At 46.5% G+C, this 24,912-nt stretch overlaps 1 protein-coding gene and 1 pseudogene across 2 annotated transcripts; both read left to right on the forward strand.

Moving 5' to 3' along the window:
* The first annotated feature begins 145 nt into the window (after window positions 1-145).
* Window positions 146-24,324, forward strand: Adsl (adenylosuccinate lyase). 2 transcript variants are annotated; one of them, NM_001130503.1, is made up of 13 exons: window positions 146-339; window positions 8,388-8,591; window positions 10,800-10,844; window positions 11,358-11,437; window positions 15,365-15,536; window positions 16,380-16,426; window positions 17,753-17,843; window positions 18,841-18,910; window positions 19,235-19,382; window positions 20,820-20,910; window positions 21,905-21,994; window positions 22,607-22,783; window positions 23,782-24,324. In NM_001130503.1, exons 1-13 carry the CDS (start codon window positions 187-189, stop codon window positions 23,866-23,868), a joined length of 1,455 nt encoding a protein of 484 aa, NP_001123975.1. In that variant the 5' UTR covers window positions 146-186; the 3' UTR covers window positions 23,869-24,324. The 2 variants fall into 2 exon arrangements, with proteins under 2 accessions (NP_001123975.1, XP_063119688.1); XM_063263618.1 differs by lacking the exons at window positions 146-339; window positions 11,358-11,437 and having other exon boundaries at window positions 8,452-8,591; window positions 23,782-24,263.
* On the forward strand, window positions 3,095-5,527 carry Srek1ip1-ps1 (SREK1-interacting protein 1, pseudogene 1; annotated as a pseudogene).
* Window positions 24,325-24,912: the final 588 nt, after the last annotated feature.

Here is a 24,912-nt window from a genome sequence, read left to right on the forward strand (position 1 = left end):
CTCGCTGAAACCAAGAGAAAAGCGTTGACCCTCAGAAAGGACGAGCCAAACGTGAACTACCTCCACCCTCCAGGGTAGCATTACCCGCGGGGCGGGGCCAAAGGAGGAAGTCCCGCCCCATGCACGCTGGGCTTCCGCTTTTGGGCCCGCTACTGAAGTCCGCCGTAGCTGAGTCGCGTGTTGAAAATGGCTGCATCCGGGGACCCTGCCTGTGCTGAAAGCTACCGTTCTCCGCTGGCGGCTCGCTACGCCAGCCATGAAATGTGCTTCTTGTTCAGCGACAGGTACAAGTTCCAGACGTGGCGGCAGCTGTGGCTGTGGCTGGCGGAGGCCGAACAGGTAACTGGCCGGGCCCCTTGTCTCGACCGAGGTCATGGCCCGAGCACCTGTTGCCTCGGCCAGGTCCTAGAGACCGGCACATCCTTTGGAGGACTTCAATTTGGGCAAGGCTATGGGAGTTTGCGTCCTTCCACAGCGCATTTCAAGTGGAATGCTATTTATACCTCGCAGGCAGGGGCCAAGGCGCCTGCCGCCTAGCCATCAGACTTGAGTTCGAGCCCTGGGGCAACATGTTGAGTGAGGCATACCTGATTCCCATTAGTTGTTCTCCGACTTTATGCGCTCACACATACACGCGCGCGCGCGCGCACACACACACACACACACATACACACAAAACAAGTACATTCTTTTTATAAGTAAGTTGTAAACTTAATGGTGATTTTCGCACAGTTTTAAAAGAAGATATACTTATTTTTATTTTTTGCGTTTAAGTGCTTTGCCTGTATGTACGCACGTTCACCACTCATATCTGGTGCCAGCAGACATTGTCAGGAGAGGGAGCTAGTTAACAACTTGTCTTAAGGTGCCATGTGGGTCCTGGGAACTAAACCTGGGTCCTCTGTAAGTGCATTTAACCACTAAGCCATCTCTCCAGTCCCTGAATTTTCTTCTTTCCGGAGGACAAAACAAAGTTTGTAAGGATCAAGGCTTGCCCTAGGTTACCCAGCTAGCACTTGACAGCAGAGCTGGGATTTGAACCTAGATTCATTCTAGAACCTGAGCTGAGTCTTTGGTCACTTTGTTTTCCTTGGTGCCTTTAAAGCTAATGACAGCATTGGAATCTATTTCTGAGCCACTATTTCTGTATAAATTTTGCTATGAGAAGGGAGGATCTGGGCAAGTGTTCATTACAGAAGGTACATGAGTTGTGGGGTGTTAATTGTGGTGATTTGATTTGAGGGGGGAGGGGTTTTGCTGGCTTGTGTTTTTTGAGGAAGTGTCTCACTGTGTAGCTGTGGCTAGCCTATGGTTAGTCTCAAACTCACAGAAATCAGCCTGCCTATACCTCCCAAGTACTAGGATCAAAGGGTTCAACACCACAGCCACATTAGTATTTTGTCTTACAGGGGCAGCATGAACAGTTGTTCCGTTCAGTATTTTTTTTTTTTCTTTTCTTTTTTTCGGAGCTGGGGGACCGAACCCAGGGCCTTCGGTTCAGTATTTTTTAAGTGATTTTGGGAAAGAGGCTTCCCAGAGAGGTTGAACAAAGCCGTGAGTGATCCAGAGAGCTGTAACGATTCTCAGGTTTCAGAGCAGGTTAGTGTGTTCACAAAGAGCTCAGTGCCTGTGAATCCAACCTTCATCCTGCATTCCCTGCCCAACCCCTCCATGGCTTCCATACAGCAGGGTGGCAGCAGACATTTCTCTTGTGCCCTCTGGCCCAGGCAATGCTTTAAGGCCTTTTCCAGTAGTCTAATAGTCCTTAAACATGTATATACATTGCATGTGTGTTCCTAATTTAAAAGAAAAGGTGGTGCTGGAGGGGTGGCACAGCACAGCAGGTAAGCACTTGTGTCGCTCCTGCAGAGGACCTGGGTTTCCAGCACCCGTGTCAGTCCTCCACCTAATACCAGCTCCAGAGGATCCAACATTCTTTTCTAGACTCTACTGGAACCTGCACTTATGTGAAAGACACACACACACACCACACACACACACACACACACACACACACACACACATACACCACACATACCACACACACACTGTGTGACAGCCCGCCCTGCCTGTGTAATGTCACTCACATGTATGTTTTCAGGGCTGACCATTTGGTATTGGATAACCCAGGGGAAGGCTTATGTCCTCTCGGCATTCTTCAATTGGCTGTTGTCCTTGGTCTAGGCCTCCTGAGCACCTCCATGTTAGCAGATCATGTTGGCGTCATCCCTGTTCAGGTCTTGTTTAGGCAGCCATGTTGGTGAGACCTCATGAGTGTAGTTTGTCTGACATCTCTAGGAGACACAATCTCACAAGAAACCCCTCCCTGTTCTTCTGGCTCCTACAGTCTTCTGACCTCTCTTGCCAGCCTCACACCAGGAGTCTCTGTTGTAGATGGACCAGTTGGGTTCCATACCCCCCCCCTCTCATTTTTGAGACAGAATTTCTCTTTGTAACAGAGCCAGCCTGTCCTGGAACTTGCTCTGCAGACGACACTGATCCACCTGCCTCTGCCTCCCAAGTGCTGGGATCATAGGCCTGGCTCACACTCTATTTTGATTGGCTGTAGTTTTCTTTAGTGGTCTTAGGCAGCTATGAGACGTTTCTTTTTTTTTTTAAGATTTATTTATTTATTATATATAAGTACACTGTAGCTGTCTTCAGACACACCAGAAGAGGGCATCAGATCTCTTTACAGACGGTTGTGAGCCACCATGTGGTTGCTGGGAATTGAACTCAGGACCTCTGGAAGAGCAGTCGGTGCTCTTAACCACTGAGCCATCTCTCCAGCCCGAGACGTTTCTTTTTTGAGGGATGAGACCTACACTTACCTGTGGGTAGAATGTAGTTAGGAAGTGGCAGCTTTAAGATCCGCAAGATCCACAAGCTTGAGTTGACTGGGTTTCCAGAACCAGGCATTATTTCCCTTCTGTTGATCAGGCCTCACGTCCAATCAGGGCTGTTAGTTACCACCAGGAAATGCACCCTAGGGTTATTACGCCATGCTGGTCGTTGCAGTTCATGGGTAGGTCGGCCTCTTGGTTGCTTTCCGCCGCTGGAGATGCTTATTTGGTGCCTTAGAAATTGTTTCTTGGTGAAGTTGTAGTGACCGGGTGGGAGAGATCCCTCTGCTAGTGCGTTGTCCTCGCTAAGGACCTGAACGAAACGCGATCTTGAAAGCTCAGGACTCCGGTGACCCCACTCACCTGCATCATGGCAGTCCCAGGTTGCAACAAGGACAATGTCCAAGCAGGCTGCAGAAAATGTGGCTACCCTGGTCATCTGACTTTCGAGTGCCGCAATTTTCTTCGGGTAGACCCCAAAAGGGACATTGTGTTGGACGTCAGCAGCACAAGCAGTGAGGACAGTGACGAAGAAAGCGAGGAGCTGAACAAGCTTCAGGCTCTGCAGGAGAAAAGAATAAATGAAGAAGAAGAGAAGAAAAAGGAAAAAAGCAGGGAGAAAATTAAATTGAAAAAAAAGAGGAAAAGGTCTAACTCCAGCACCACTGAAGAGGACTCTTCAAAACAAAAGAAACAGAAGTATCAGAAAAAAGAAAAGAAAAAGGAAAAAAAGAACAAATCCAAAAAAGGAAAACATCACAAAAAGGAAAAAAAGAAGAGAAAAAAGGAAAAGCGTTCTTCCCCTAACCGTTCTGAAGTCACCAAAAAGTAACAGAGTCTTGGGCCTAACTCAGGAAATTGAAGAATTCAGTTTTTTTAAGTATTGAACCTTCCTTGGAATTGCTATATAATTACGCTTTGCAGAAAAATCCCAGCCTCTTCCATAAAGACGTTTTTCACCTCCTGCGGCCCTTCCCTCCCTGCCCGTCTGTATTAAACCCATCTCCTTACTTGACAGCTTGTCCCAAGTCTAGATGTGTGTGCACTCACAGCACATCACTTTGGCTGTTTGTGTCTCGGTGTCTAGCTGTCTCGGTAAGTTAATTAGCACGAGGCTTTCCTGCGATCAAAGGAGTAATCTACATGGCAGCTCCTGAGTCTTGTCTGCCTTCCAGTGGTAAAGCTGCCTCGGCGGTAGTGATTCGCTCTTGATACTGAATAGCTTTATGTACTCTGTAATGTATGGAATAGTGAAGCTCTTCACTATTGTTTTAAACCTCTAGACTTTTTAAATAACATCACTGAGGATAAAACCACTTTACTGATCTTAAATAGTAAGTTTTTAAATGAGTGGGATCTATAGGAAGATAATAATGAAAGTATTTATAACAGTGTCATTGTTTTATGAAATGCTTGTTTCTGGCACTTGCCTCCCATGATTTTACAACAATTAAAACAGCCCTGTTTTTTTTTTTTTTTTTTTTTTTTTTTTTTTTTTCGGAGCTGGGGACCGAACCCAGGGCCTTGCGCTTCCTAGGTAAGCGCTCTACCACTGAGCTAAATCCCCAGCCCCAAAACAGCCCTGTTTTTAAAACAATCATCTAGCTTACTAGAAAGTCTGGCAGGGAGATTCTGTGCTGGTCCAGACTATTAGGGTAGATGCTGGGTTGATCTACAAATGGGCCACATTGGCATATCTTAGGCGATACCTCAAACACAGGGCTCTCTGTGTGGTAACAGCAAAGTCCTCATTACAACTGATTTCTACTATGTCCAGTGTATGCAATACTTGCATATATGTGTATTATGGCAGTTTTTAATGAATGTTTGCATATATATTTATTTTTTCTGAAAGGGTTTTAGAGTGAGTTTCACACTGAACTTCTGGCTTCGTGGATAATCAATGTTGATATTTTCTCTTTCACTTCAGTCACAGATCTTAGTAGCACTGTGAGAATTTTTAAACTAAGATTTTCATCCCGTACTTTTTAAAATTGAAGACTTGGAGGTAGCACCATGAAAGCCTTTGTATAGTAATGAAGTTTGTATATAAATAAGAATGTTCAGTGACATGTTAGCGGATTTAAGTGTTTCTTACATTTTTAACTTCATGGTCATCAGTGTAGTTTAACATCTAGTATTCCCTAATGCCAGCATGTTAACTTACCGTGCCATAAAAGCATTGAAAACCAACCTGTTATCATAGGACAGCTCCAGAGTTTCTGAGTGCCTTGTTATGCTGCACTTAATACATCTTCCGATTGGTAAGTACACTTGTGCTGGGCAAATTTATGGCCATAAAATCAGATACATACACGTGGCCTTGCAGGCCGAGAGCTTTACCAATTTTCCCCTTACCCAGCACCCAAACTGACATTTCCTGATTGCCTCAGGGACGCCTGGGAAGTCCCCTAACACCCTCGTCTCTCTCTGCTCAGGTTGCAGAGAAGCTGCAGCACAGCCTTCCACACACCGCTCCCTCACACTGATGTACGTGCAGCTTCCGCTCTTCCACGAACTGGCTACTCTCCCAGCCCATAGAAACGTAATCTTGTTTAGAGTGTTATCAGTTGTTTGAACTAAAGCACAGAACTTTGAGATTTTTAAGGAATTGTTTTGTCTATGCTTACTTTGTGGAAGTTCAGTTATCTGAATTAATAAAACATTATTTGGATTAATAAAAAAAAATTGTTTCTTGGGGTTGGGGATTTAGCTCAGTGGTAGAGCGCTTGCTTAGCAAGCACAAGGCCCTGGGTTTGGTCCCCAGATCCGAAAAAAAAAAGAAAAAAAAAAAAAAAAAGAAGTTGTTTCTTGTAAAAGCTATTTTTTTTTTCTTTTTCTTTTTTTCGGAGCTGGGGACCGAACCCAGAGCCTTGCGCTTCCTAGGCAAGTGGTCTACCACTGAGCTAAATCCCCAACCCCGTAAAAGCTATTTATTGGGGGTTTTGTTTTTTGTTTTCTGTGAGAGGAAGGGAAGTCAAGACAGAGTTCTCTATGTAGTTTTGGCTGTCCTGAAACTCTGTAGACCTGGCTGGCCTCGAACTCACTTTTTCTTTTTTTTTTAATTAAAGATTTATTTATTTACTTTTTATGTATGTGAGTACACTGCAGCTGTCTTCAGATATACCAGGTCAGTCATGTCAAGTTTCCATAAACTTGAGTCAAGTCAGATGTGGTGGCTCATGACTGTACTCTCAGAATTAGAGGCTGACACAGGAGGATTGCTGCTAATGTGAGGTCAGCGAGGCCACATAGTGAATTCCAGATGAGTCTGGGCTAGAGAGTGAGTGAGACCTGTTGCAAATAAACAAAAACATGTACATCTTATATCAAAACAGCAAAATTAGATCAGAACTTAAGATATCAAAACTGGGGCTGAAGAGATAGCCCAGCAGTCAGTCAACTTGCTGCTCTGCCAGAGAACTCACCAGGCTTCTCAAAACTTAAAACCAAGCCCAAGTAGCCATTTACAAAGCAGTCCATGAATGGCTTTTTTTATGTAAATAAGTTTTTTTAAAGATTTATTTATTTATTTATTTATTTTATGTATACAAGCACAGTGTAGCTGTCTTCAGACGCACCAGAAGAGGGCATCAGATCTCTTTACAGACGGTTGTGAGCCACCATGTGGTTGCTGGGAATTGAACTCAGGACCTCTGGAAGAGCAGTCAGTGCTCTTAACCGCTGAGCCATCTCTCCAGCCCCTCACTTTTTCATTTTTAGAGCCGCATTGGGTAAGTGCTTTTCTTGTGCCTGTTTCGCAGGTGAGGAACCAGAGCAAGAAGAAAGTATTGGTTCCCTAGGACCTCACATGCGCTGTGCTCTGTCTCACACTGTTCCCGTCCATCTGATGCCCGCACTGTGTAGTTGAGGGTTGTAGTGTGCAAGCCATTATCAGTGTCACCATAGCCTGTAAGTGGCCTCAAGCTGAAACTGGAGTGTAAGGTTCACCTGGCCTACAAATTGCCTGAAGCGTATGCAGCTAGGAGTATGGACTGTCTGTTAGAGCATCGCCTCAGTAGGAAAGGCAGGTGTAGTTCATGCCATTAAATGGTGGGTTTTTTTTTTTTTCTTATTAATTTTTATGTGTAGTTCTCTGTCTGCATGTGGGTATGTGCATGTGTGAGTGCAGGTGCCACTGGAGGCCAGATGTTGCCGTGGAACTGGAGTTACAGGTGGTTTAGAGCAGCCATGTGAGTGCTGGGAACCAGAGTCGGGCTCTGCAGGAGCAGTGAGTACCATTTCCCAGCAGATAGATGTGTCGACCCCAGCATTTGGGAGGTAAGGGCAGATGGATTTCTGAGTTCGAGGCCTACTTCATCTGTATAGCAAGTTCCAGGCCAGCCAGAACAACACACTGAGAGCTTGTCTCAGAAAGCACGGCTCGCCATGGACTTGTTGAGTTGGGGAAATGGTATAGATAAATGGTTCAGCAGGTGGGAGCATTGGCTGTGCTTCCTGAGACCTGGCTTCCTTTCCCAGCAGCCACGTGGCAGCTCACAGCCATCTCCAACTTCAGTTCCCGTGGATCTGATGCTTTCTCTGGCCTCCTTAGGTACCACGTGCACACATGATAAAATTAAACAATGAGAAATGACAGATTAGGAGTAATACACGAGTTTCAGTGTGGGAAGTGTGGATTTATATGGGTGTGTGCATGGTGGAGACACACACGTAGAGGCTGCTGGCTGACAGCTTTGTGGAATAGGTTCTCTCCTTCCACCTCTGCATGAGTTCCAAGAGAAGATCCAGTCTCCAGACTTCCCTTGCAACTACTTTTAGCAGCTGAGTCAGCTCACTGGCTGGTAAGTTTCCTTTTGGAGACGGTGTTTGGTATGAAGTCAGGATCCTTATGCTTCTCCTTCCCAAGTGCTGGGGTTGTGGCGTGTATTGCACTAAGTCCGGCTCTGAAGGAGTTAACTTTGGTTTCTGTAAGTGCATCAGAGTTTTCTGTTCACTTGTATGTCACAGCTAAGGACTAAGTAATAAAGAGAACAGAGGTCTAGTTTCCTACAATATGCCTTCCAGAGTCGAATGGATTAATTAAATGTGTGGTAGTGTCATACAGTGATGCATGTCTGAGTTTGAGGCCAGCCTGGTCTACATAGTGAGTTCCAGGACAGCCAGGGCTATACTGAGAAATCCTGTCTCACAAAACAAAACTGGGGGAATGGGAGGGGCGGGGAGACAGGGGTTAACAGTCAGCATCAGGACTGTGGTGCTTCCTGTTTTGGAGTTTATTTAGAGATTCCTCCATAGGCTGGAGAGAGATGGCTTGGCAGTTCAGATGGATCAGATCAATTCCCAACAACCACATGGTGGCTCACAACCATCTGTAATGGGATTCGATGCCCTCTCCTGGCATGCACGTGTAAATGCAGTCAGAGCCGTCATCTACATAAAATAAATAAGAAAATAACTCTTTATTTAAAAAAAAAATTCCTCCATATTTTTGAACTCGTCGCCCCGGATTTTAAGAGTTTTTAACATCATTTCAAATGCTTGAACATAACAGTCGTTGGGTTTTCTTTGCCCACTCCACAGACACTGGGTTTGCCTATCACGGATGAACAGATCCAGGAGATGAGGTCGAACCTGAGCAACATTGACTTCCAGATGGCAGCTGAGGAAGAGAAGCGCCTGCGGCACGACGTGATGGCTCATGTGCACACGTTTGGCCACTGCTGTCCGAAAGCTGCTGGCATCATCCATCTTGGAGCCACCTCCTGCTATGTTGGAGACAATACGGTGGGAGCCCGTGCCCTTTGTACCCGGCTTTCGGCCTTTCCACTGCAGTTGTGTGTTTCCAAGTTTCCACACTTACCAAGGGCCTTTAAGACAACTGTTGGCTTCTGACTCCAGGCTGGCCCTGAACTCACAGAGACCTACCTGCCTCAGCCTCCCGAGTGCTGGGACTATAGGGGTGCACCACCACTTCCTGGCCCAGTCGTTCTTTTTTAAATTATTATTTATTCCATGTGTTCGGTGCTTTGCACAAATGTCTATGCACTTTGTGTGTGCAGCGCATGCTGAGGTGTGAAGAAGGTGGGGGTCCCCTGGAACTGGAGTAGTAGCGAATAACAGCTGTCATGTAGGTGACAAACCCAGGTCTTGTGGAAGAGCAGCCAGGGAGTGCCTTTAACCACTGAGCCGCTTGAGCCGTCATTATCATCCGCCGCTGTTCCTGAGTTCACAGGGCATTGGGTCTGACTCCACTCTCCCCATTTCTATAGATGAGAAAATGTACAGAAGTGTGTAACCAACACCCCGTGGTTACAGTAAACGTCAGGGGCTCTGTAGGGTGGGTGCAGTGGTACAGGCCTGTAAACATTCCTGAGTTCACAGGGCATTGGGTCTGACTCCATTCTCCCCATTTCTATAGATGAGAAAATGTACAGAAGTGTGTAACCAACACCCCGTGGTTACAGTAAATGTCAGGGGCTCTGTAGGGTGGGTGCAGTGGCACAGGCCTGTAAACATCGGGACACTGAGAGGAGGGGCATTCAGTCCACAGTGTCTAGCCTTAGAAACATGAGAGAGACTATCTCCCAAAAGTACAGACACCAGGAGGAACGGCTTCAGTATCTGTCACAATGCCTGTGAGACCCGAAACCAGAGTCCAAGTAACTTCTTTCAGGTGAGGGTGGCAGCTGCATGAGATCCCTTATTTATTATTTTTTGAGATAGGTTCTCCCTTTATAGACCAGGATGGCCTAATACTCACAAGAGTGCTGGGGTTTAAAGGCCTGTGCCACCACCGCCCGGCCTTTATCATTGAGACAGAGTTCCAGTTCGGTCTAGGGTAGTGTGTTCCCCTACTGGCCCGTAGCTGGAGAGCTCACATGTCTTCCTGCTCCGGCCGCCTGGCTGATTGAGTACTGGTGTGTGCCTCTGGGGCCGGCTTCTTTTTTAGCGTTGTGTGGTGCATAATTAAAGACACCTGTGTGTAATTGCTGAGCGGTGGAAGAATAATCCCCCTCCCTGCGGTTTTCCTAGAAGTTCCTAGTGGTGCTGTGTCTCCATGACTTTCGTGACATGGGGCGTGCTTTGGGGTCACCCCAGTACTTCCCCTACCCCCCACCGGAGCAGCTTGAGGATGCAGCTCAGTGGTAGATCGTTGTGTCCCCAGAACTTGAGGGCAAAAGAATCCAAGTTTTAGGTTTCTTAAACCTTAATGTTCTAGATCATGCCTTCCTGTGCTGTCAAGGATAGATGAACAGGGTAGGGTGGCTTAAACCTTTAATGCTGGCACTTGGGAGGCAGAGGGCTCAGATCTCTGAGGACAAAGCCAGCCTGGTCTACTGAGTTCTGTAACAACCAGAGACACTTGCCAGGAGATGGATGGACGGATGGTAGATGGATGGATGATAGATGAATGAATGGATGGATGATAGATGAGGAAAAATAGGGAGATCACTGTTGGAATGTGCCATGTAACAAATATAAAAGCCCATGGACTTACACAGTTCTCAGTCGATGTGGCTGCCACACACTGTGAACAGTAAAGGTCTGGTTGCTTATGGATCCCAGTAATCCAGTAGTCCTCCTGCTCTGTAAGCTGTCACCGATTCCCTAAAAGCCTCTCCTGTAGCCAATGCGAATCTTTAGCTTGAGCTTGCTGTATGGGCAAGGATAACCTTGAATTCATGATCCTCCTGCCTCTGTTTCTCAAGTGCTGATGTTGGAGGTGTTAATGTGATGCTGGGGGTGGAATTCTTGGCCCTGCGTCTGCTAGGTGTATAGACAGCTGACTGAGCGTCATCCCAGCCCAGTCTTATGCGGTTAAATGGTAATGAGGCTAGAGCAGCCTCTTGGCATCTTTTGAAGCACACTGTCTGCTAAAGGTGAGATGGACTGCTTGCTAGCTGAGACACCAACCCTAATGACCAGAAAGTATCATTACAATATTGCTGTTTGCCACTCTTTAATGTGAAACCATTGAATTTTCCTTTTCAGGACTTGATTATTCTGAGAAATGCATTTGACCTGCTTTTACCAAAGGTAAGATGTTGGCAGAAGTTTAGGTGTCTGTAATTTCAGTGAGTCTACACAGTGTTGATACCTAAAGCTTGTCATGCTCTCAAGTCAGGGACTCTGTCAGCTGTGGAGTTAATTGTCCCTTCTTGGGTACACGTGTAATCTCAACAGTGGGGAAGCAGAGGCAGGTGCATCTCAGAGTTTAAGGCCAGGCTGGAAGACTAAGTGATTGCTTTCTAAAGCACAGCGGTTTAAATGTAGCCGCTTCAACCAGAGCTGTGTTGCTTGAGTATGTTGGTCAGGCCATGACTTGTTCTTAAAATAGTGTGTGACATGTAGGGGGTCGACTCAGTTTTCAAATGTCGGCTCCTGTGATCCCTGCCAGGGCACGATGAGACACAAAGCTGAAAAGACACCAGTGCTGCCCTCCCTGAGCTGAAGATGTAACTTTATCTACAATTGTGTGAACTTTAGTTGAAGTTACATAAAGAACTCGGTTGAATTCACCCTCTTTCCACCACATGATCTTTCTTGTAGCTTGCTAGAGTGATCTCGAGGCTTGCCGACTTTGCTAAGGAACGTGCTGATCTGCCCACATTAGGTTTCACACACTTTCAGTAAGTGATGAGACTACTTTTGGGGAATTGAATTTATGCATGTGCGTGTTGAGGCCAGAATCTTAAAGTGTAGCAGATACCTTGCTGAGAAATGGGCCCGACGCCCTGATTAGAAACTTCTCTGGGGATGGGGATGTTGCTCAGTGGGACTGTGATTGGCAGGCATGGCTGAACTCTTGAGTGACATCCAGCATGAGAATGAAGAGTAATAAGCTGTCCTGAAGCCAGGCATGGAGACTTACAGGTGCATCCTGCTGCCTGGTGGGTTAGGTGGGAGGGTGAACAGCATAACAAGGCCATCTCAACAATGAGAAGTACCACTTTTTTTTTTTTAAAACATGTATTTATTATGTATATATCATATAGCTTTCTGCCTGTATGTATGCCTACAGGCCAGAAGAAGGCACTAGATCTGATTTTAGATGGTTTGAGCCACCATGTGGTTGCTGGGAATTGAACTCAGGACCTCCGAAAGAGCAGACAGTGCTCTTAACCTCTGAGCCATCTCTCCAGCCCAGAAGTACCACTTTTTAATAGTTACAGTTATTCATTTGTTTGTTTGTTTGTTTGTGTGCACACATATGACAGTGCACAGGTAGGGGTCACAGGACAGCTTCTCTCCTGTCAGAGTCCATTTTCTCCTTCCGTGATGTCCCAGGGATTGAACTTGGGTCATCAGGCAAGGCAGTCAGCACCTTTACCAGTTGAGCCACCTCACTGACCCAGTAATTAGCAGTCTGTATTTGTCAAGAACAAAGAATCATTTATTCTCTTTTTTAACGGTATGGGTGGTTTGTCTGCATGTATGTATTAATGTGCACCACTTGCATGTCTGATGCCCAAGGAGGCCAGAAAGGGGCGTCAGATTCCTTCTAACTAGAGTTATGGATGGTTAGGAGCCACCGTGTGGGATGGAGCCGGGCCATGTAAGAGCAGCCAGTTCTCTCAGCCTCTGAGTCGCTCCATTCTCCTCACACTCCTTTTTCATTCCTTTCTTAAGAATGTGGCCCAGGGAAGTGATCCAAGTTCAGGGGAAGTTTGTGCACAGATAGCTTTGTTAGACTGTCAATTGTTAATAGCACTGAAAGCAGTCTAAGTGACTTGGCTGACAAGGAAGGATAATTAAAGTACAGTATGCCTCGGGGCTGGAGTAATATCCAGTCCAGCCATTGGAGTGTTGCTTGTAAGACTATGGAAACATGCTTAGGTTCATGTTGGGGGGCAGGGGGAGAAGAGAGCTTGAATAATACAAAGACCAGGTGTAGTGATGCACACCTTTAATTCCAGCATCTGGAAGCCAAGGCAGGTAGAATTCTATGAGTTCAAGTCCAACCTGGTATATGTAATGGGTTCAAGGACAACCAATGATGTGCCTATCTTTCTCAAAGGAAAAAAAGAAAAAAAAATTGCACAAAGATTGCCAAAAAGATTATCACCTTGTTAATTTGATTACCCTGGCTTAGGTCATAATAATTAAAATGTCCCTTTTTTAGTCCATATATGTCTTGACAAGAGCTCTACCCTAGAGCTACCTGCCCAACTCTTTAGTTCTATTTTTCTTGTTTTGTTTGTGAAATGTCTTGCTGTGTAGCTCTGACTGGCTTGGAACTCTCTTGTAGACCAGGCTAGCCTCAAACATGAAGAGGTCTGTCTCTCTCTGCCTCCCAGAGATGAACTGTGAGGTCAAAGGTGTGCACCAGCATACCCAAACTCAGCCCAGCAGTTCAGATTTTAGGACAAGGGAGCATTTTTAGCGTCTTTGGAATACCAAACCGTTTTTAGTATATTTACAGTGTGTGACAGTTAACTCCTTAATTTCATAGTATCTCCATCAGCAGTCACTTCTTGCCACACCTTGCACCTGACAAGCATAAAGCTATTTTTTATCTGTAGATCTGTCCAAGTGGAATCACATACAGTATATGGCCCTCTGGATGACATCTTTCCTGTAAAGTATATCTAATATTCATGGTGCAGTGTATATCTGGAATTCATTTCTTCTCATGGCTGGCAGCATCCCATTCAATAGATAAGACTCAATGTGTTTGCCCCTTCGTCAGTTGTGAGCATTTGGGTTGACATTTTACAGCCGTCATGAATAGCGCTGCTATGCACACGCCCACACAGATCACTCAGAGTGAGTCAGCATGGCGGTCTTTTGTGTAAGGATGTGCAGTGTCCTCTGTACAGTCACTTGTCTGGATGTTGCTGCCTGCCAGGCTGACGAGATCCCGTTTGCCGTCTAGGGTACAGAGCTTGCACACTGTTGCAGTTTACTCTGTGTGTTCTCTGTTGGGAAACAGACCATGGTGGGCTGTACTATCATTATTGTCCCTTGAGTTACAGACAGTAAACCTGTGTTCTTCTTGCTTTAAAGAACAAAGAGGGAACATGGATGGACCCATTAGGCTTCAGACTAGAACAGACATTTGCTGTTATGAGTATCTTGGGTGTTTCTCAATATTATGACTGGCTCATCATTGGGTTTTTGCTTCTCAAAAGGCCAGTCAGTCCCTTAGCCCAGTCTGCCACAGTGTCTTCAGCTCCATTTGCTTTCCATTTACACCATCAACAATTGCCAACCAGCTGTGATGGCGACACCTTTAGTCCTGGCCCTCAGGAGTCAGGAAGGTTTAATCTGAGTTCAAGGCCAGCCTGGTCTACAAAGCAGGTTTCAGGATAGCCAGGACTACATAGAGAAACCGAGTTGTGATAAACAAAACAAATAAAAAGACTGTTTTGTTCCTTTTTTGTGCATTTTTCTTTCTGTTTCTACAAGTGGCCTATCTGTGAGTCCACGAGCCATAGCGCTGTGTGGAGACAGAAGACGAGTGTTGGTGCCTTAGCCCCGGGTCCAGGCTTTTGTGGCAAGTGCTTGAGCTGCTGAACAGTCTTACCAGCCTGTTGTGCCTTTTTATGCACTTGGTTGTAAGCTCTGTGGACAGGGAGCTCACTGTTCTGTTTGCTGTTGTATTTTCAGTCCCAAGACCACACATCACATATTTGCAGACATTTGTGTCATGAGTGTGGAAGCATTTCTCGTCAACATCTGAAAATATAGCCATCAACAAAACATACACTATACCCAGCCTTTGATTGGAATAACTCTTAGAGCTATGTATATAACTCAGTAATTGTGTTTGTTTAGGGTGTATGAGGTCCTGGATCTCTTCTTCAGTACCTCAAGGGAAGAAAGAAACCCTTTTTAAAAAAAAAAAAAAAACAAAACACATACTCTAGGGGCTGGAGAGATAGCTTAGGAATTAAGAAAGAGCACTGACTGCTCTTGTAGAGGTCCTGAGTTCAATTCCCAGCAACCACATGGTGGCTCACAACCATCTGTCATAGGTTCTGATGTGTTCTTCTGGTGTGTCTGAAGATACCAATAGCCTACTCACATACATAAAATAAATAGATCTTTAAAAAATATATATGTACTCTCTTAATTCTCATTTGGGGAAGAGTGCTCTAGCATGTGGGTGGAGGTCAGAGGACAGTTTGCAGGAATCTTGGTTCTCTCCTTCCACCATGTATGTTAGGAACACCAAGCTCATGTCATCAGACTTGGCAGCAAGCACCTTTGCCCACTGAACCATATTACCAGCCCATGGTTTCTGTTGTTTAAAGATAGTGTTTCCCTGAGGAACTTAATGCTGGCCTCAAGCCGGTCAGCCTTAGCCTCAGCCTTAGCCTCCAGAGTGCTGGGATTATAGCCCAGTGCTACCAAGCTGTTGAAAAGCTTCTCGGCAGAGAACTAAGGGCAGCCCTTTGTAGTTAGTTCGTGATAGCGATGCCTTCACCCTGGGCTCCTGCCTTTAGCTAGGGTTTGTCTTCACTACTTTCTCCAGCTCCCGCTTGGCTGATGGTGTCTGGAAGGTGAGGGGAGGCCTCAGTCTGGGACCTCTGTGTTCTTTGTGCTCCTTTCAGGCCTGCTCAGCTGACCACGGTTGGGAAACGCTGCTGCCTTTGGATTCAAGATCTCTGCATGGATCTTCAGAACTTGAAGCGTGTCCGAGATGAGCTGCGCTTCCGAGGAGTGAAGGGCACCACTGGCACGCAGGCCAGCTTCTTGCAGCTCTTCGAGGGGGATCACCAGAAGGTGCTCTAAGGGACCAGCAGTGTGGACATTTGAGTCAGTTCCGGGTGATGGAAGGAGAAAACAGCTCCTACAAAGAAAGTCATGAAAGAGACCTGTGCTCCATTCATAAAGCATGCAGTGCTTTAGAAAAGGTGTTCTGAAAGCGACTTACGGGACAGCTCAGTTCAGTGGTGCCAGCCCACAAGACAGAGATGGCTGCCTCTGCCTTGATTGATCCAGACCCTGCAGGATGACCAATAGAACATATTCAGACTGAACACCTACATTTCTTGTTTTCTTTTTTTTTTTTTTTAAGATTATTTATTTATTATATAGAAGTACACTGTAGCTGTCTTCAGACACACCAGAAGAGGGCATCGGATCTCATTACAGATGGTTGTGAGCCACCATGTGCTTGCTGGGAATTGAACTCAGGACCTCTGGAAGAGCAGTCGGTGCTCTTAACCACTGAACCATCTCTCCAACCCCTATTTCTTGTGTTCTTTTTCTTTTCTTTTTAATTTAATTTTATTTTATGTGCGTAGGTGTGAGGGTGTCAGATCCCATGGAACTGGAGTTACAGACAGTTGTGAACTGTCCTGTGGGTGCTGGGAATTGAACCCAGGTCCTCTGGAATTGGAGCCAGTAAAAGAGTTATTTGTTTATTTGTTTGTTTGTTTGTTTGAGACAGGCTTCTCTGTGTAGCCCTTGCTGTCCTGGAACTTGCTTTGTAAACCAGGCTGACCTCAAACTCATACAGATCCACCTGTCTCTGCCTCCTGAGTGCTAAGATTAAAGGCATGAACCATGCCTAGTGAACGCCTATATTTCTAACAGGATGTGTGTGTCTTATCTTTCTCAAAGGTGGAGCAGCTGGACAAGATGGTGACAGAAAAGGCAGGGTTTAAAAGGTATATACCTGGGGAAAATGCTGGGCCCCTGTTAATTACAGACCTCTAGATTCAACTGTCCTTCTCCTCCTCTTCCTCTTCTTCCTCTTCCCCCCTGCCCCTTCCTCCTCTCCTTTTTGTGTGCATTACCTGTGTGCATGCTTGGGCACTACATTTGTGCTTGTGACTGGTGCCTGCAGAAGTCAGTCGACGGCTTTGGATCCCCTAGAAGTAGAGTTATGGATGGTTGTGAAACCACTCACTGTGTGTGTGCTAGGAGTGGAACCCAGATCCTATGAGAGTGCAACCAGATACACTCACTCACTGCCAAGCTTTCTCTCCTGCCCTTCCTTTCCTTACATTGTTTTCTTTTTCTTTTTACATAAATGTCTGTGTATGTCTGTGTGTGTGGAGGCCAGAAAAGAGTGTCAGGTCCTCTGGAACTGGCATGACAGACAGCTGTGAGTGGCCATGTGGGTGCTGGAGGCCACCCAGGTCCTCCTCAAGAATAACAAATGAAGACAGGTGTCGTGGCACATTTAATCCTAGCAGAGGCGGGCAGCTACCTGAGTTCCAGGACAGCCATGCTCTAAACGGCTAAGCTCTCTCTCCAGCCCTTTGGTTCCTTATAGTGCTTGATGCATATTGCCGTTCTGGGTTTGTTGGTTTGTTTGAGAGGAAGTCGTACTTTGTAGCCAGGAAACTCACTGTGTAGCCCAGGCTGAGCTTGAATTCCCCAGAGTCCTTCTGCCTCAGCTCCCAAGTGCTAGAACGATGTCACTGTGCCTGGAACTGCAGTCTGATGTCACTGCCTGGACATGTTGCTGCTCTTGTTTCTTTTCCTGGGGTCCCTCAATGTAGTTTACTCTGACCACCCTATGTTGAGACCACCAGACTCTTCCATGATTCCTTTTTCTCGTTACCTTGTGGCACTGCAGGGGACATGAGCATTTGATCAGAGCAGCTTGCTGGGGATTGGGAAACAGGGAAACAGCTTGATTCAGTAGCCAGTTACCAGTCAGGCTCTCTGCTCAGTATAAGCGAGCATTCTAGGAAGCCAAGCCGTAGCTTAGGAACCATTTTTGGTTAGTCTATATCAAAGTCACTTCATATATATATATATATATATATATATATATATATATATATATATATATATATATATTGAGGCAAGGTCTCTATATTGTCCTGGATATTCTGTTGCTTACTCTGTAGACCAGGCTGGCCTTAGACAGAGATCTGCTTGCCCTGCCTCCTGAGTGCTGGATTAAAGGTGTCCCCCGCTATGTCCAGCTGACAGTCGTGTATTTCAGCACTGATTTTTTTTTTTTTTTCTGTTTACTTGAGAGCTTACATCATCACAGGACAGACCTACACACGGAAAGTGGACATCGAAGTGCTGTCTGTGCTGGCCAGCCTAGGGGCGTCAGTGCACAAGGTGAGTGAGGCAGTCTGCAGGCTAGGGGTGGGAATCCTCAGACAGACCAAGGCAGCTAATTGTTCAGTTAATTATTTCTTAGTTCATTAGCCTTAATAATTTGGGATCTATAGGGAAAGCCTTTAAATTGAATATGATAAAGGGAAAAGTTACCCAAACATCTACACGGTGTCCATCCTTTGAAGGATGTGTTGAAATTGAAGTTCCTCAGCCAGGTGTAGTGGTACCTACCTCTAATCCCATCGCTTCAGAGGGAGAGGCAGAACCGGTCCAGGAGTTTTCGCTTGCTTGCTTGTTTGTTTTTTAAGATTTATTTATTTATTTATGTTATGTATGTGAGTACATTGTCACTCTGTTCAGACATACCAGAAGAGGGCTTGGGGTCCCTACAGATGGTTGTGAGCCACCATGTGGTTGCTGAGAATTGAACTCAAGACCTCTGTAAGAGCACTCAGTGCTCTGTTAAGCCATCTCTCCAGTCACCAAGACCCTTTCTTAAAAAAGAAAATCGTATTGTCTTTCCATGACCTATCTGTATTTCTTTCTCCTGTGTACACAGTCGTGTGTCATGGCCCTTCTCTCCCTCAAATTATCTTTTTCCCCGCTCCAAGTCAGGGTCTTAGCCCAGGCTTGCCTTAAACTTTATCCAGCTGCTGAGGTTTTAGACACACACCATCACACAGACTTTGTTATACCATGTGCAGTTTTTGACAGTCATTTCTGTTGCTGCTCTGTGGTGCTGAGGCTCCAGGGTCCTGTGCATTCCAGGCGAGTAGTTCCCTGCCGAGCCAGCCCCCGAGTCTCTGGTCTTTGTATTTGTCATCCCAGCTTTTCAGAAGCAGAAGAAAGACTGGGTGGAAGCTCCTAGGTATGGAGGGCTGGCCTTGAACTCAGCAGTAGCATGGCAAACTAAGAGCTCATTGCCTGTGTGAGCCTAGCCTGGTCCAGGCTCCCCGGGTACCAAGTACTGAGGATGATAGCCAGTTTGTCTCCACAGATTTGCACTGACATTCGCCTACTGGCGAACCTGAAGGAGATGGAGGAACCCTTTGAGAAGCAGCAGATTGGTGAGTAGAGGCTCAGGAGCAGCACACAGCTGCTGGAGAGGTGTGGATGTCCCCTTAGGTATGTGATATCCCCTTGGAGAGATGTATGATGTCCCCTTGGAGAGGTGTGTGATGTCCCCTTGGAGATGTGTGATGTCCCCTTGGAGAGGTGTGTGATGTCCCCTTGGAGATGTGTGGATGTCCCCTTAGGTGTGTGATGTCCCCTTGGAGAGGTGTGGATGTCCCCTTGGAGGTGACTTTTCAGCATGAGCCTAGCAGGTCTTTGTGCACTTGCTATGCCTGGGTGTCGTTCTGCCTTTGCATCTTGTCCTTTTCTGTGGGCAGGTTCCAGTGCGATGCCGTACAAGCGGAACCCCATGCGCTCCGAACGTTGCTGCAGCTTGGCTCGTCACCTGATGTCCCTTACCATGGACCCACTACAGACAGCTTCTGTGCAGTGGTTTGAACGTACCCTGGATGATAGTGCCAACCGGTCAGTGATGGGGACAGTGCACACAGCACAGGAGGAGGAGGGTAAAGGAAGAAAGCAAAAAGATGTATTTGAAGATGTCTGCTTTCTTCCTTACCGTCAAAGAAGCTTTGACTGGAGCAGTGTACTTGGTGTTTTGCCCCTAGTATAGTGATTGTTAGAAGAGTCCATGCGGTCTTCCCAATGAGGTGATGGCTTAAGACTTCGCAAGGAAGTGCTAAGCTGTAACTCCGTTGATTGAATGCTTGCTGTAAGCATGAAGCCCAGGGTTCATCCCAGACGCGGTGGCACATACCTGTAATTTCAGCGCTTGGTGGGGACGGGGTTGGAGCCAGGAGGATTCGAAGTTCAAGGTCGTCCTCAACGGAAGTCGGTGTTTGCCCTGGCCTAGAGAGCCCGTCTCAGAGGAGAGGCAGTTCAGAAACATAAAGGATGGTGGGACACACACAGAGACGCAGACCTAGTAGTGGGGAAGGTACAAGCAGGGAGCAGCTCGCCTTTGGAGAGTCTCAGGACCCCCAAAAGAGTCCAGTTTTGCTATGAAAACCTGTTCATGTCCTCCTGTCTATTATTTTCATAATTTAGTTACTTTATGTGTATGAGCATTTTTCCTATGTGTGTACTGATGCGTGAGGACTTGCCTGCTGTCCGTCCACAGAGGTCAGAAGAGGACATTGTAGTTAGAGTTCTGGATGGTTGTGAGATGCCATGTAGGTTCTTGTAAGAGCAACCAGTGGTCTTAACTCCCAAGCCATCTCTCCTGTAAACGATCTCTAGATCGAGTATCACAGCTGATTCTATGTAAATGCTGGGTGAATGCCTGCTGTTACTGTCATTTAGGGAGTAGAAAAAAGAAACTGTCTATTTTTCCAAACATTATTGATCTATGCCTGATTGAAGCCATGGGTGCTGAGTGCTGAGATGCAGAAGGCTGTGGTAGAAGTGTTATCTAATGCAGTTTGCCCGATGAAACACCTTAGCATCACTTAGGGGTACACTTGTGCAGGGCACTCACTGAACAGTCAGACCCTTCAGCAGCCAAGGCCTCCTGGGCCCGTGGTTGTGCACCTGGAAAGGATGTGTGTAAGTAAGGCTAGCCAGCTCACCAGCCTCGGTTAACAGGAGAACAGGCGAGTGGGGCACACTGGCCATCTACTGAGCGAGACAGGACCGACTGCGGGGAGAGCACATCAGTAGTATGGAGCAAGAGGCAGTGGGGGAATGGCTGGACTCACTGGAGTTGGAGGTGGAGCTTTGGGCATGACTTCTGCTGCTAGAAGGGGAGAAGATGAGGGTGGTGAGGATGTTACAGTACGTGACGTCCTGAGACTGAAGGAAACTGCCCAGACAGCGTATGGTGTGAGCAGCCCTAGAGCAACTGCTTGGGACACACCCTGTGTGTGTCTGGCATCTGATTAACTGAGTGCATTTGTCTTGTAGACGGATCTGTTTGGCTGAAGCATTTCTCACTGCAGACACTATATTAACTACTCTACAGAACGTCTCTGAAGGATTGGTGCTGTACCCCAAGGTAAGAGGCCTCTGGATGTGGGAAGGGGAATGCTCTGGAGTGAGTATATTGGGGTGCTACAGGCTAGCCCAGACCTCAGCCTAGAGTTCAAGACATAGTGTAGGAAGCCTTCACACACGTGGATACAGACAGGCAAAAAACGCTGAATTGTCTTGACCTGTGAGCACCTCAAGTAGCCAAGCAGAGAAAGTGGAACCAGTTGCCTTGTTTTTGGTGGTGGTGTTTTGTGAGTGGGTTTCTTTTCTTTTTTTGTTTTTTGGTTATTTGGTTTGTTTGTTTGTTTGTTTGTTTGTTTGTTTGTTTGTTTGTTTGTTTTTTGAGACAAGGTTTCTCTGTATAGCCCTAGCTGCCCTAGAACTCACTCTTATAAATCAGGCTGGCCTCAAACTCAGAGATCCAACTGCCTCTGCACCCCGAGTGTTGGGATTAAAGGTGTGCGGTACCACACCTGCCCAGTTAGCTTTGTTTTAGGTACCAGAACCAGATGGACTCGTCTTCATGATGTAATTGTTGAAGCAGGACACTGAAACCTAACAAGTGGAGGGAGGGTATTCGAAGTGTATCTATTTTGTCTGCATGTATGTATGTGTATTGTGTTTGTACGGTGCCCATGAAGAACCAGAAAAGGGTGACAGATCCCTTGGGACTGAAGTTACAGGTGGTTGTGAGCAGCCGCATTGGTGCTGGGAACCAAACCCAGGTCCTGTGCAGGAGCAACAAGTGCTCATAAGCACCGAGCCCGCTCTCCAGCCCCAAATTGTAGGTTATGGGTCACCCCCGTGAAGCTGCTCTGACAGTTTACTTAAAACCCTTTGTTACGAAAGGGAAGGAGGGAGGGAGGGAAGGAAGGGGGAAATCTGGATTTGTCAAAAAACTAAGAGACAGTCCTGAATAAAGGACCAAGTCACCCACCTCTGGCACCTCATGGGCCCACTGCATTTTCTTGACCTGCTGTGGCTTCATAGTGTTGAGGCATCTGTCTTTGCCCTCTCAGGTAATTGAACGGCGCATTCGGCAAGAGCTTCCTTTCATGGCCACAGAGAACATTATCATGGCAATGGTCAAAGCCGGGGGCAGCCGACAGGTATGTCAGTGATGAACCTCAGTGGTGAACCAAGCTGGGTGCAGTGGTGCACACCTTTCATCCCAGCGCTCAGGAGGCAGAGGCAGGTGGGTCTGAGAGTTCAAGGCCAGCCTGGTCTACATAAAGAGCCTCTGTCTCTGAAAAACTGAATCATAAGGGATATCATAAGGTCTGAATCTTCTGTTGGAAAGGAAGAGGCAAGAGCCTCCTGCATAAGTTTTTGTGGTTTTTTGGTTTTTTTTAAGATTTATTCATTTATTATATATAAGTACACTGTAGCTGTCTTCAGATATACCAGAAGAGGGCATCAGATCTCTTTACAGATGGTTGTGAGCCACCATGTGGTTGCTGGGAATTGAACTCAGGACCTCTGGAAGAGTAGTCGGGTGCTCTTAACCACTGAGCCATCTCTCCAGCCCCCTGCATAAGTTTTTGAGGAGGAGGAGGAACATCTACCTCCAAGTATCCCTAAGCTGTGGTCAGAGGAGAGGTCATGGAGAAAGTGCTCTAGAATCCACCACAGCAGGGGCGGGTGATGTGATGTGATGTCTGGTGCTGGTGTAAGGTCTACACAGGTTAAGATGAGCTAACACTGTCTCACTCTCTCCCCAGGACTGTCATGAGAAAATTAGAGTGCTTTCCCAGCAGGCAGCTGCTGTGGTTAAGCAGGAAGGGGGTGACAATGACCTTATAGAGCGCATTCGGGCAGATGCCTACTTCAGCCCCATTCACTCACAGTTGGAACAATTGTTGGACCCCTCTTCTTTCACTGGCCGAGCTCCCCAGCAGGTAGCTGTCCAATAGGATACTCTGAGGAGTACTGTTTCTGTGATGCTGATGCAGACCCTGAACCTCTGGGGGTATGGGAGGGGCCGAGGGGGGTGGAGGTAGAGTGGACGCCGGCCTGGTGCTGCCTTTAACTCCAGCTTGGGAGACATAGTGAGTTCTAAGCCAGCCAAGCTTGCATAGATCCATAGACAGATTCTGTCTTAAAACAAACAAAAGGGTTTGGGGATTTAGCTCAGTGGTAGAGCGCTTGCCTAGCAAGCGCAAGGCCCTGGGTTCGGTCCCCAGCTCCGAAAAAAAGAAAAGAAAACAAACAAACAAACAAACAAAAAATAGAGATCCCCTACCTCAAGGATATGAGGATTGTGCTTCCCTGTGATGTCCTCAAGGTCAGAATGCTTGGAGCATGGCAGCCAATCAGACATCAGTGGTGGACTTTCATTCAGTTTTTTGAAATGAAGAATTAGTTTTTGTTTTGCTTTCTTTCCGCAAAGATCAAAACTGTGCTTTGGTTTTCAAGGAACAACAATGTTTAGGCCACAAGGACTCACACCACAAAAAGCCAGCCCAAGTTCCTTCTGAGATCCAGGACATTCTTCAGCTCCACGGACAGCCACACACACAGGCACACGCACACAGAGAATGAGCTTAAATAAAAATAGAGATCATGGTGGCTGAGCCAAGGCAGTGGTCAGTCCAGCAGGGGTGGAATGTTAGTCCCTTGGAGACTGGTCAGATGAACCTCAGACCGAGAATGGAGGAATGCACAATTTCAGTGTGGGTGTCTGGCAGACTTCAGAGCCACTGAAGAGAAGGTGGCCTGACTCTGGCATGGTCTTCTTTATGCATGTGCTGGGTTGACATGTTTCTTTCTGGGGACGTAGCTAACAGGCAGCACACACTCAGTGGACGAAGCTTTAGCATGCTAGGTCTTGGGGCTAGCGGTGGTTTGAAGGAGGTACTGACAGTTTCCTTTGTCTTGTGTTTGCTCATACCCGCAGGTCCACAGATTCCTAGAAGAGGAGGTGTACCCCCTGCTGAAGCCCTACGGAAGTGTGATGGCAGTGAAGGCGGAGCTGTGTCTGTAGAGGAGAGAATTATGGAAGAAACCTGATGAGTCTGCTAACTACAGTGTTAAGGAACTAGTGCTGTGTTCTGCAGGGCTCCTTTACCTGGGTGTGGTACATACTCAGGAGGCAGGGACAAAGGCAGGCAGATCTCTGAGTTCAAGGCCAGCCTGGTCTACAGAGCAAGTTCCAGGACAGCCAGGGCTACACAGAGAAACCACATCTCCAAAAAGCAAACAAACAAAAAGAATGTATATTAAGAATGTATACAGGACTCACAGCAGACAGCCATGCATTCTTGTTTTCTCCAGTCTGTTGTTGCTGAGACAAAAATCTCACTGTATATCACGGACAGACCTGGAACACAGAAATCTGCCTCATCTCCCCAATGGCAGGATTAAAGGTGTTCCCCACCATGCCTGGCTGTTTTCTTTTTTTACAGCAACGTAATCTTAGAGAATAATGTAGCTCACACTTTTGAGATGTTTCCTTACTTAGAGTGAGAGTGTGTCACTTTTCATAAGTTTAAAAAAAAATGAGTTCAGTTCACCTATCAAACATTGTTCCATGCTCACAACATCGACATCTGACATTTGGTCAGAGAAGATCGCCTAACGAACCCGTTAGTAATGTAGTCATATTCCTAACAAGTGTTGCTTACTGAGTCCTATGCGGGCACACTGCTGCACACTAGGCTACACTCTTCTTGGTCTGTACTCCTTTTCAGTATTTACTTGACTGTAAAGTAGCAAGAAATTCCTGGTCCATGGAAATGGGTTTAAGTAAAAACATCACCTGGAGCCATGATTCAGAATCATCAGATCCCTTGATTTCAATTCTTTTTGCCCAGGTTAAATAATGACGCTTGTGGCTCAGGAGCAGGAAAAAATGGATAATGTTGGACCCAACTACAGCTCAGGTTGTGTCTGTTTCATCTTTTACAGAGGTTTGCTCCTCAGGGAAATGCTAACTGGGTAAACTGATGGCATTATGGGACCTCCCAGTCTCTTATCCTTGTTAAGTAGATTGGTAGCTGTTTAGACAAGCTAGTCAAAGGGTGAATTA

Source organism: Rattus norvegicus, chromosome 7 (genome assembly GCF_036323735.1).
Source record: "Rattus norvegicus strain BN/NHsdMcwi chromosome 7, GRCr8, whole genome shotgun sequence".
Lineage (NCBI taxonomy): Eukaryota > Metazoa > Chordata > Mammalia > Rodentia > Muridae > Rattus > Rattus norvegicus.

What these genes read in the sequence shown, in the direction of transcription:
- Adsl (NM_001130503.1), top strand. Translation starts at nt 187, where the DNA reads ATGGCTGCATCCGGGGACCCTGCCTGTGCTGAAAGCTACCGTTCTCCG. An exon ending in GAAAAGGCAGGGTTTAAAAG is followed by an intron (nt 16,427 to 17,752) that starts GTATATACCTGG and finishes TGTTTACTTGAG; the next exon opens with AGCTTACATCATCACAGGAC. An exon ending in CTGGATGATAGTGCCAACCG is followed by an intron (nt 19,383 to 20,819) that starts GTCAGTGATGGG and finishes TTTGTCTTGTAG; the next exon opens with ACGGATCTGTTTGGCTGAAG.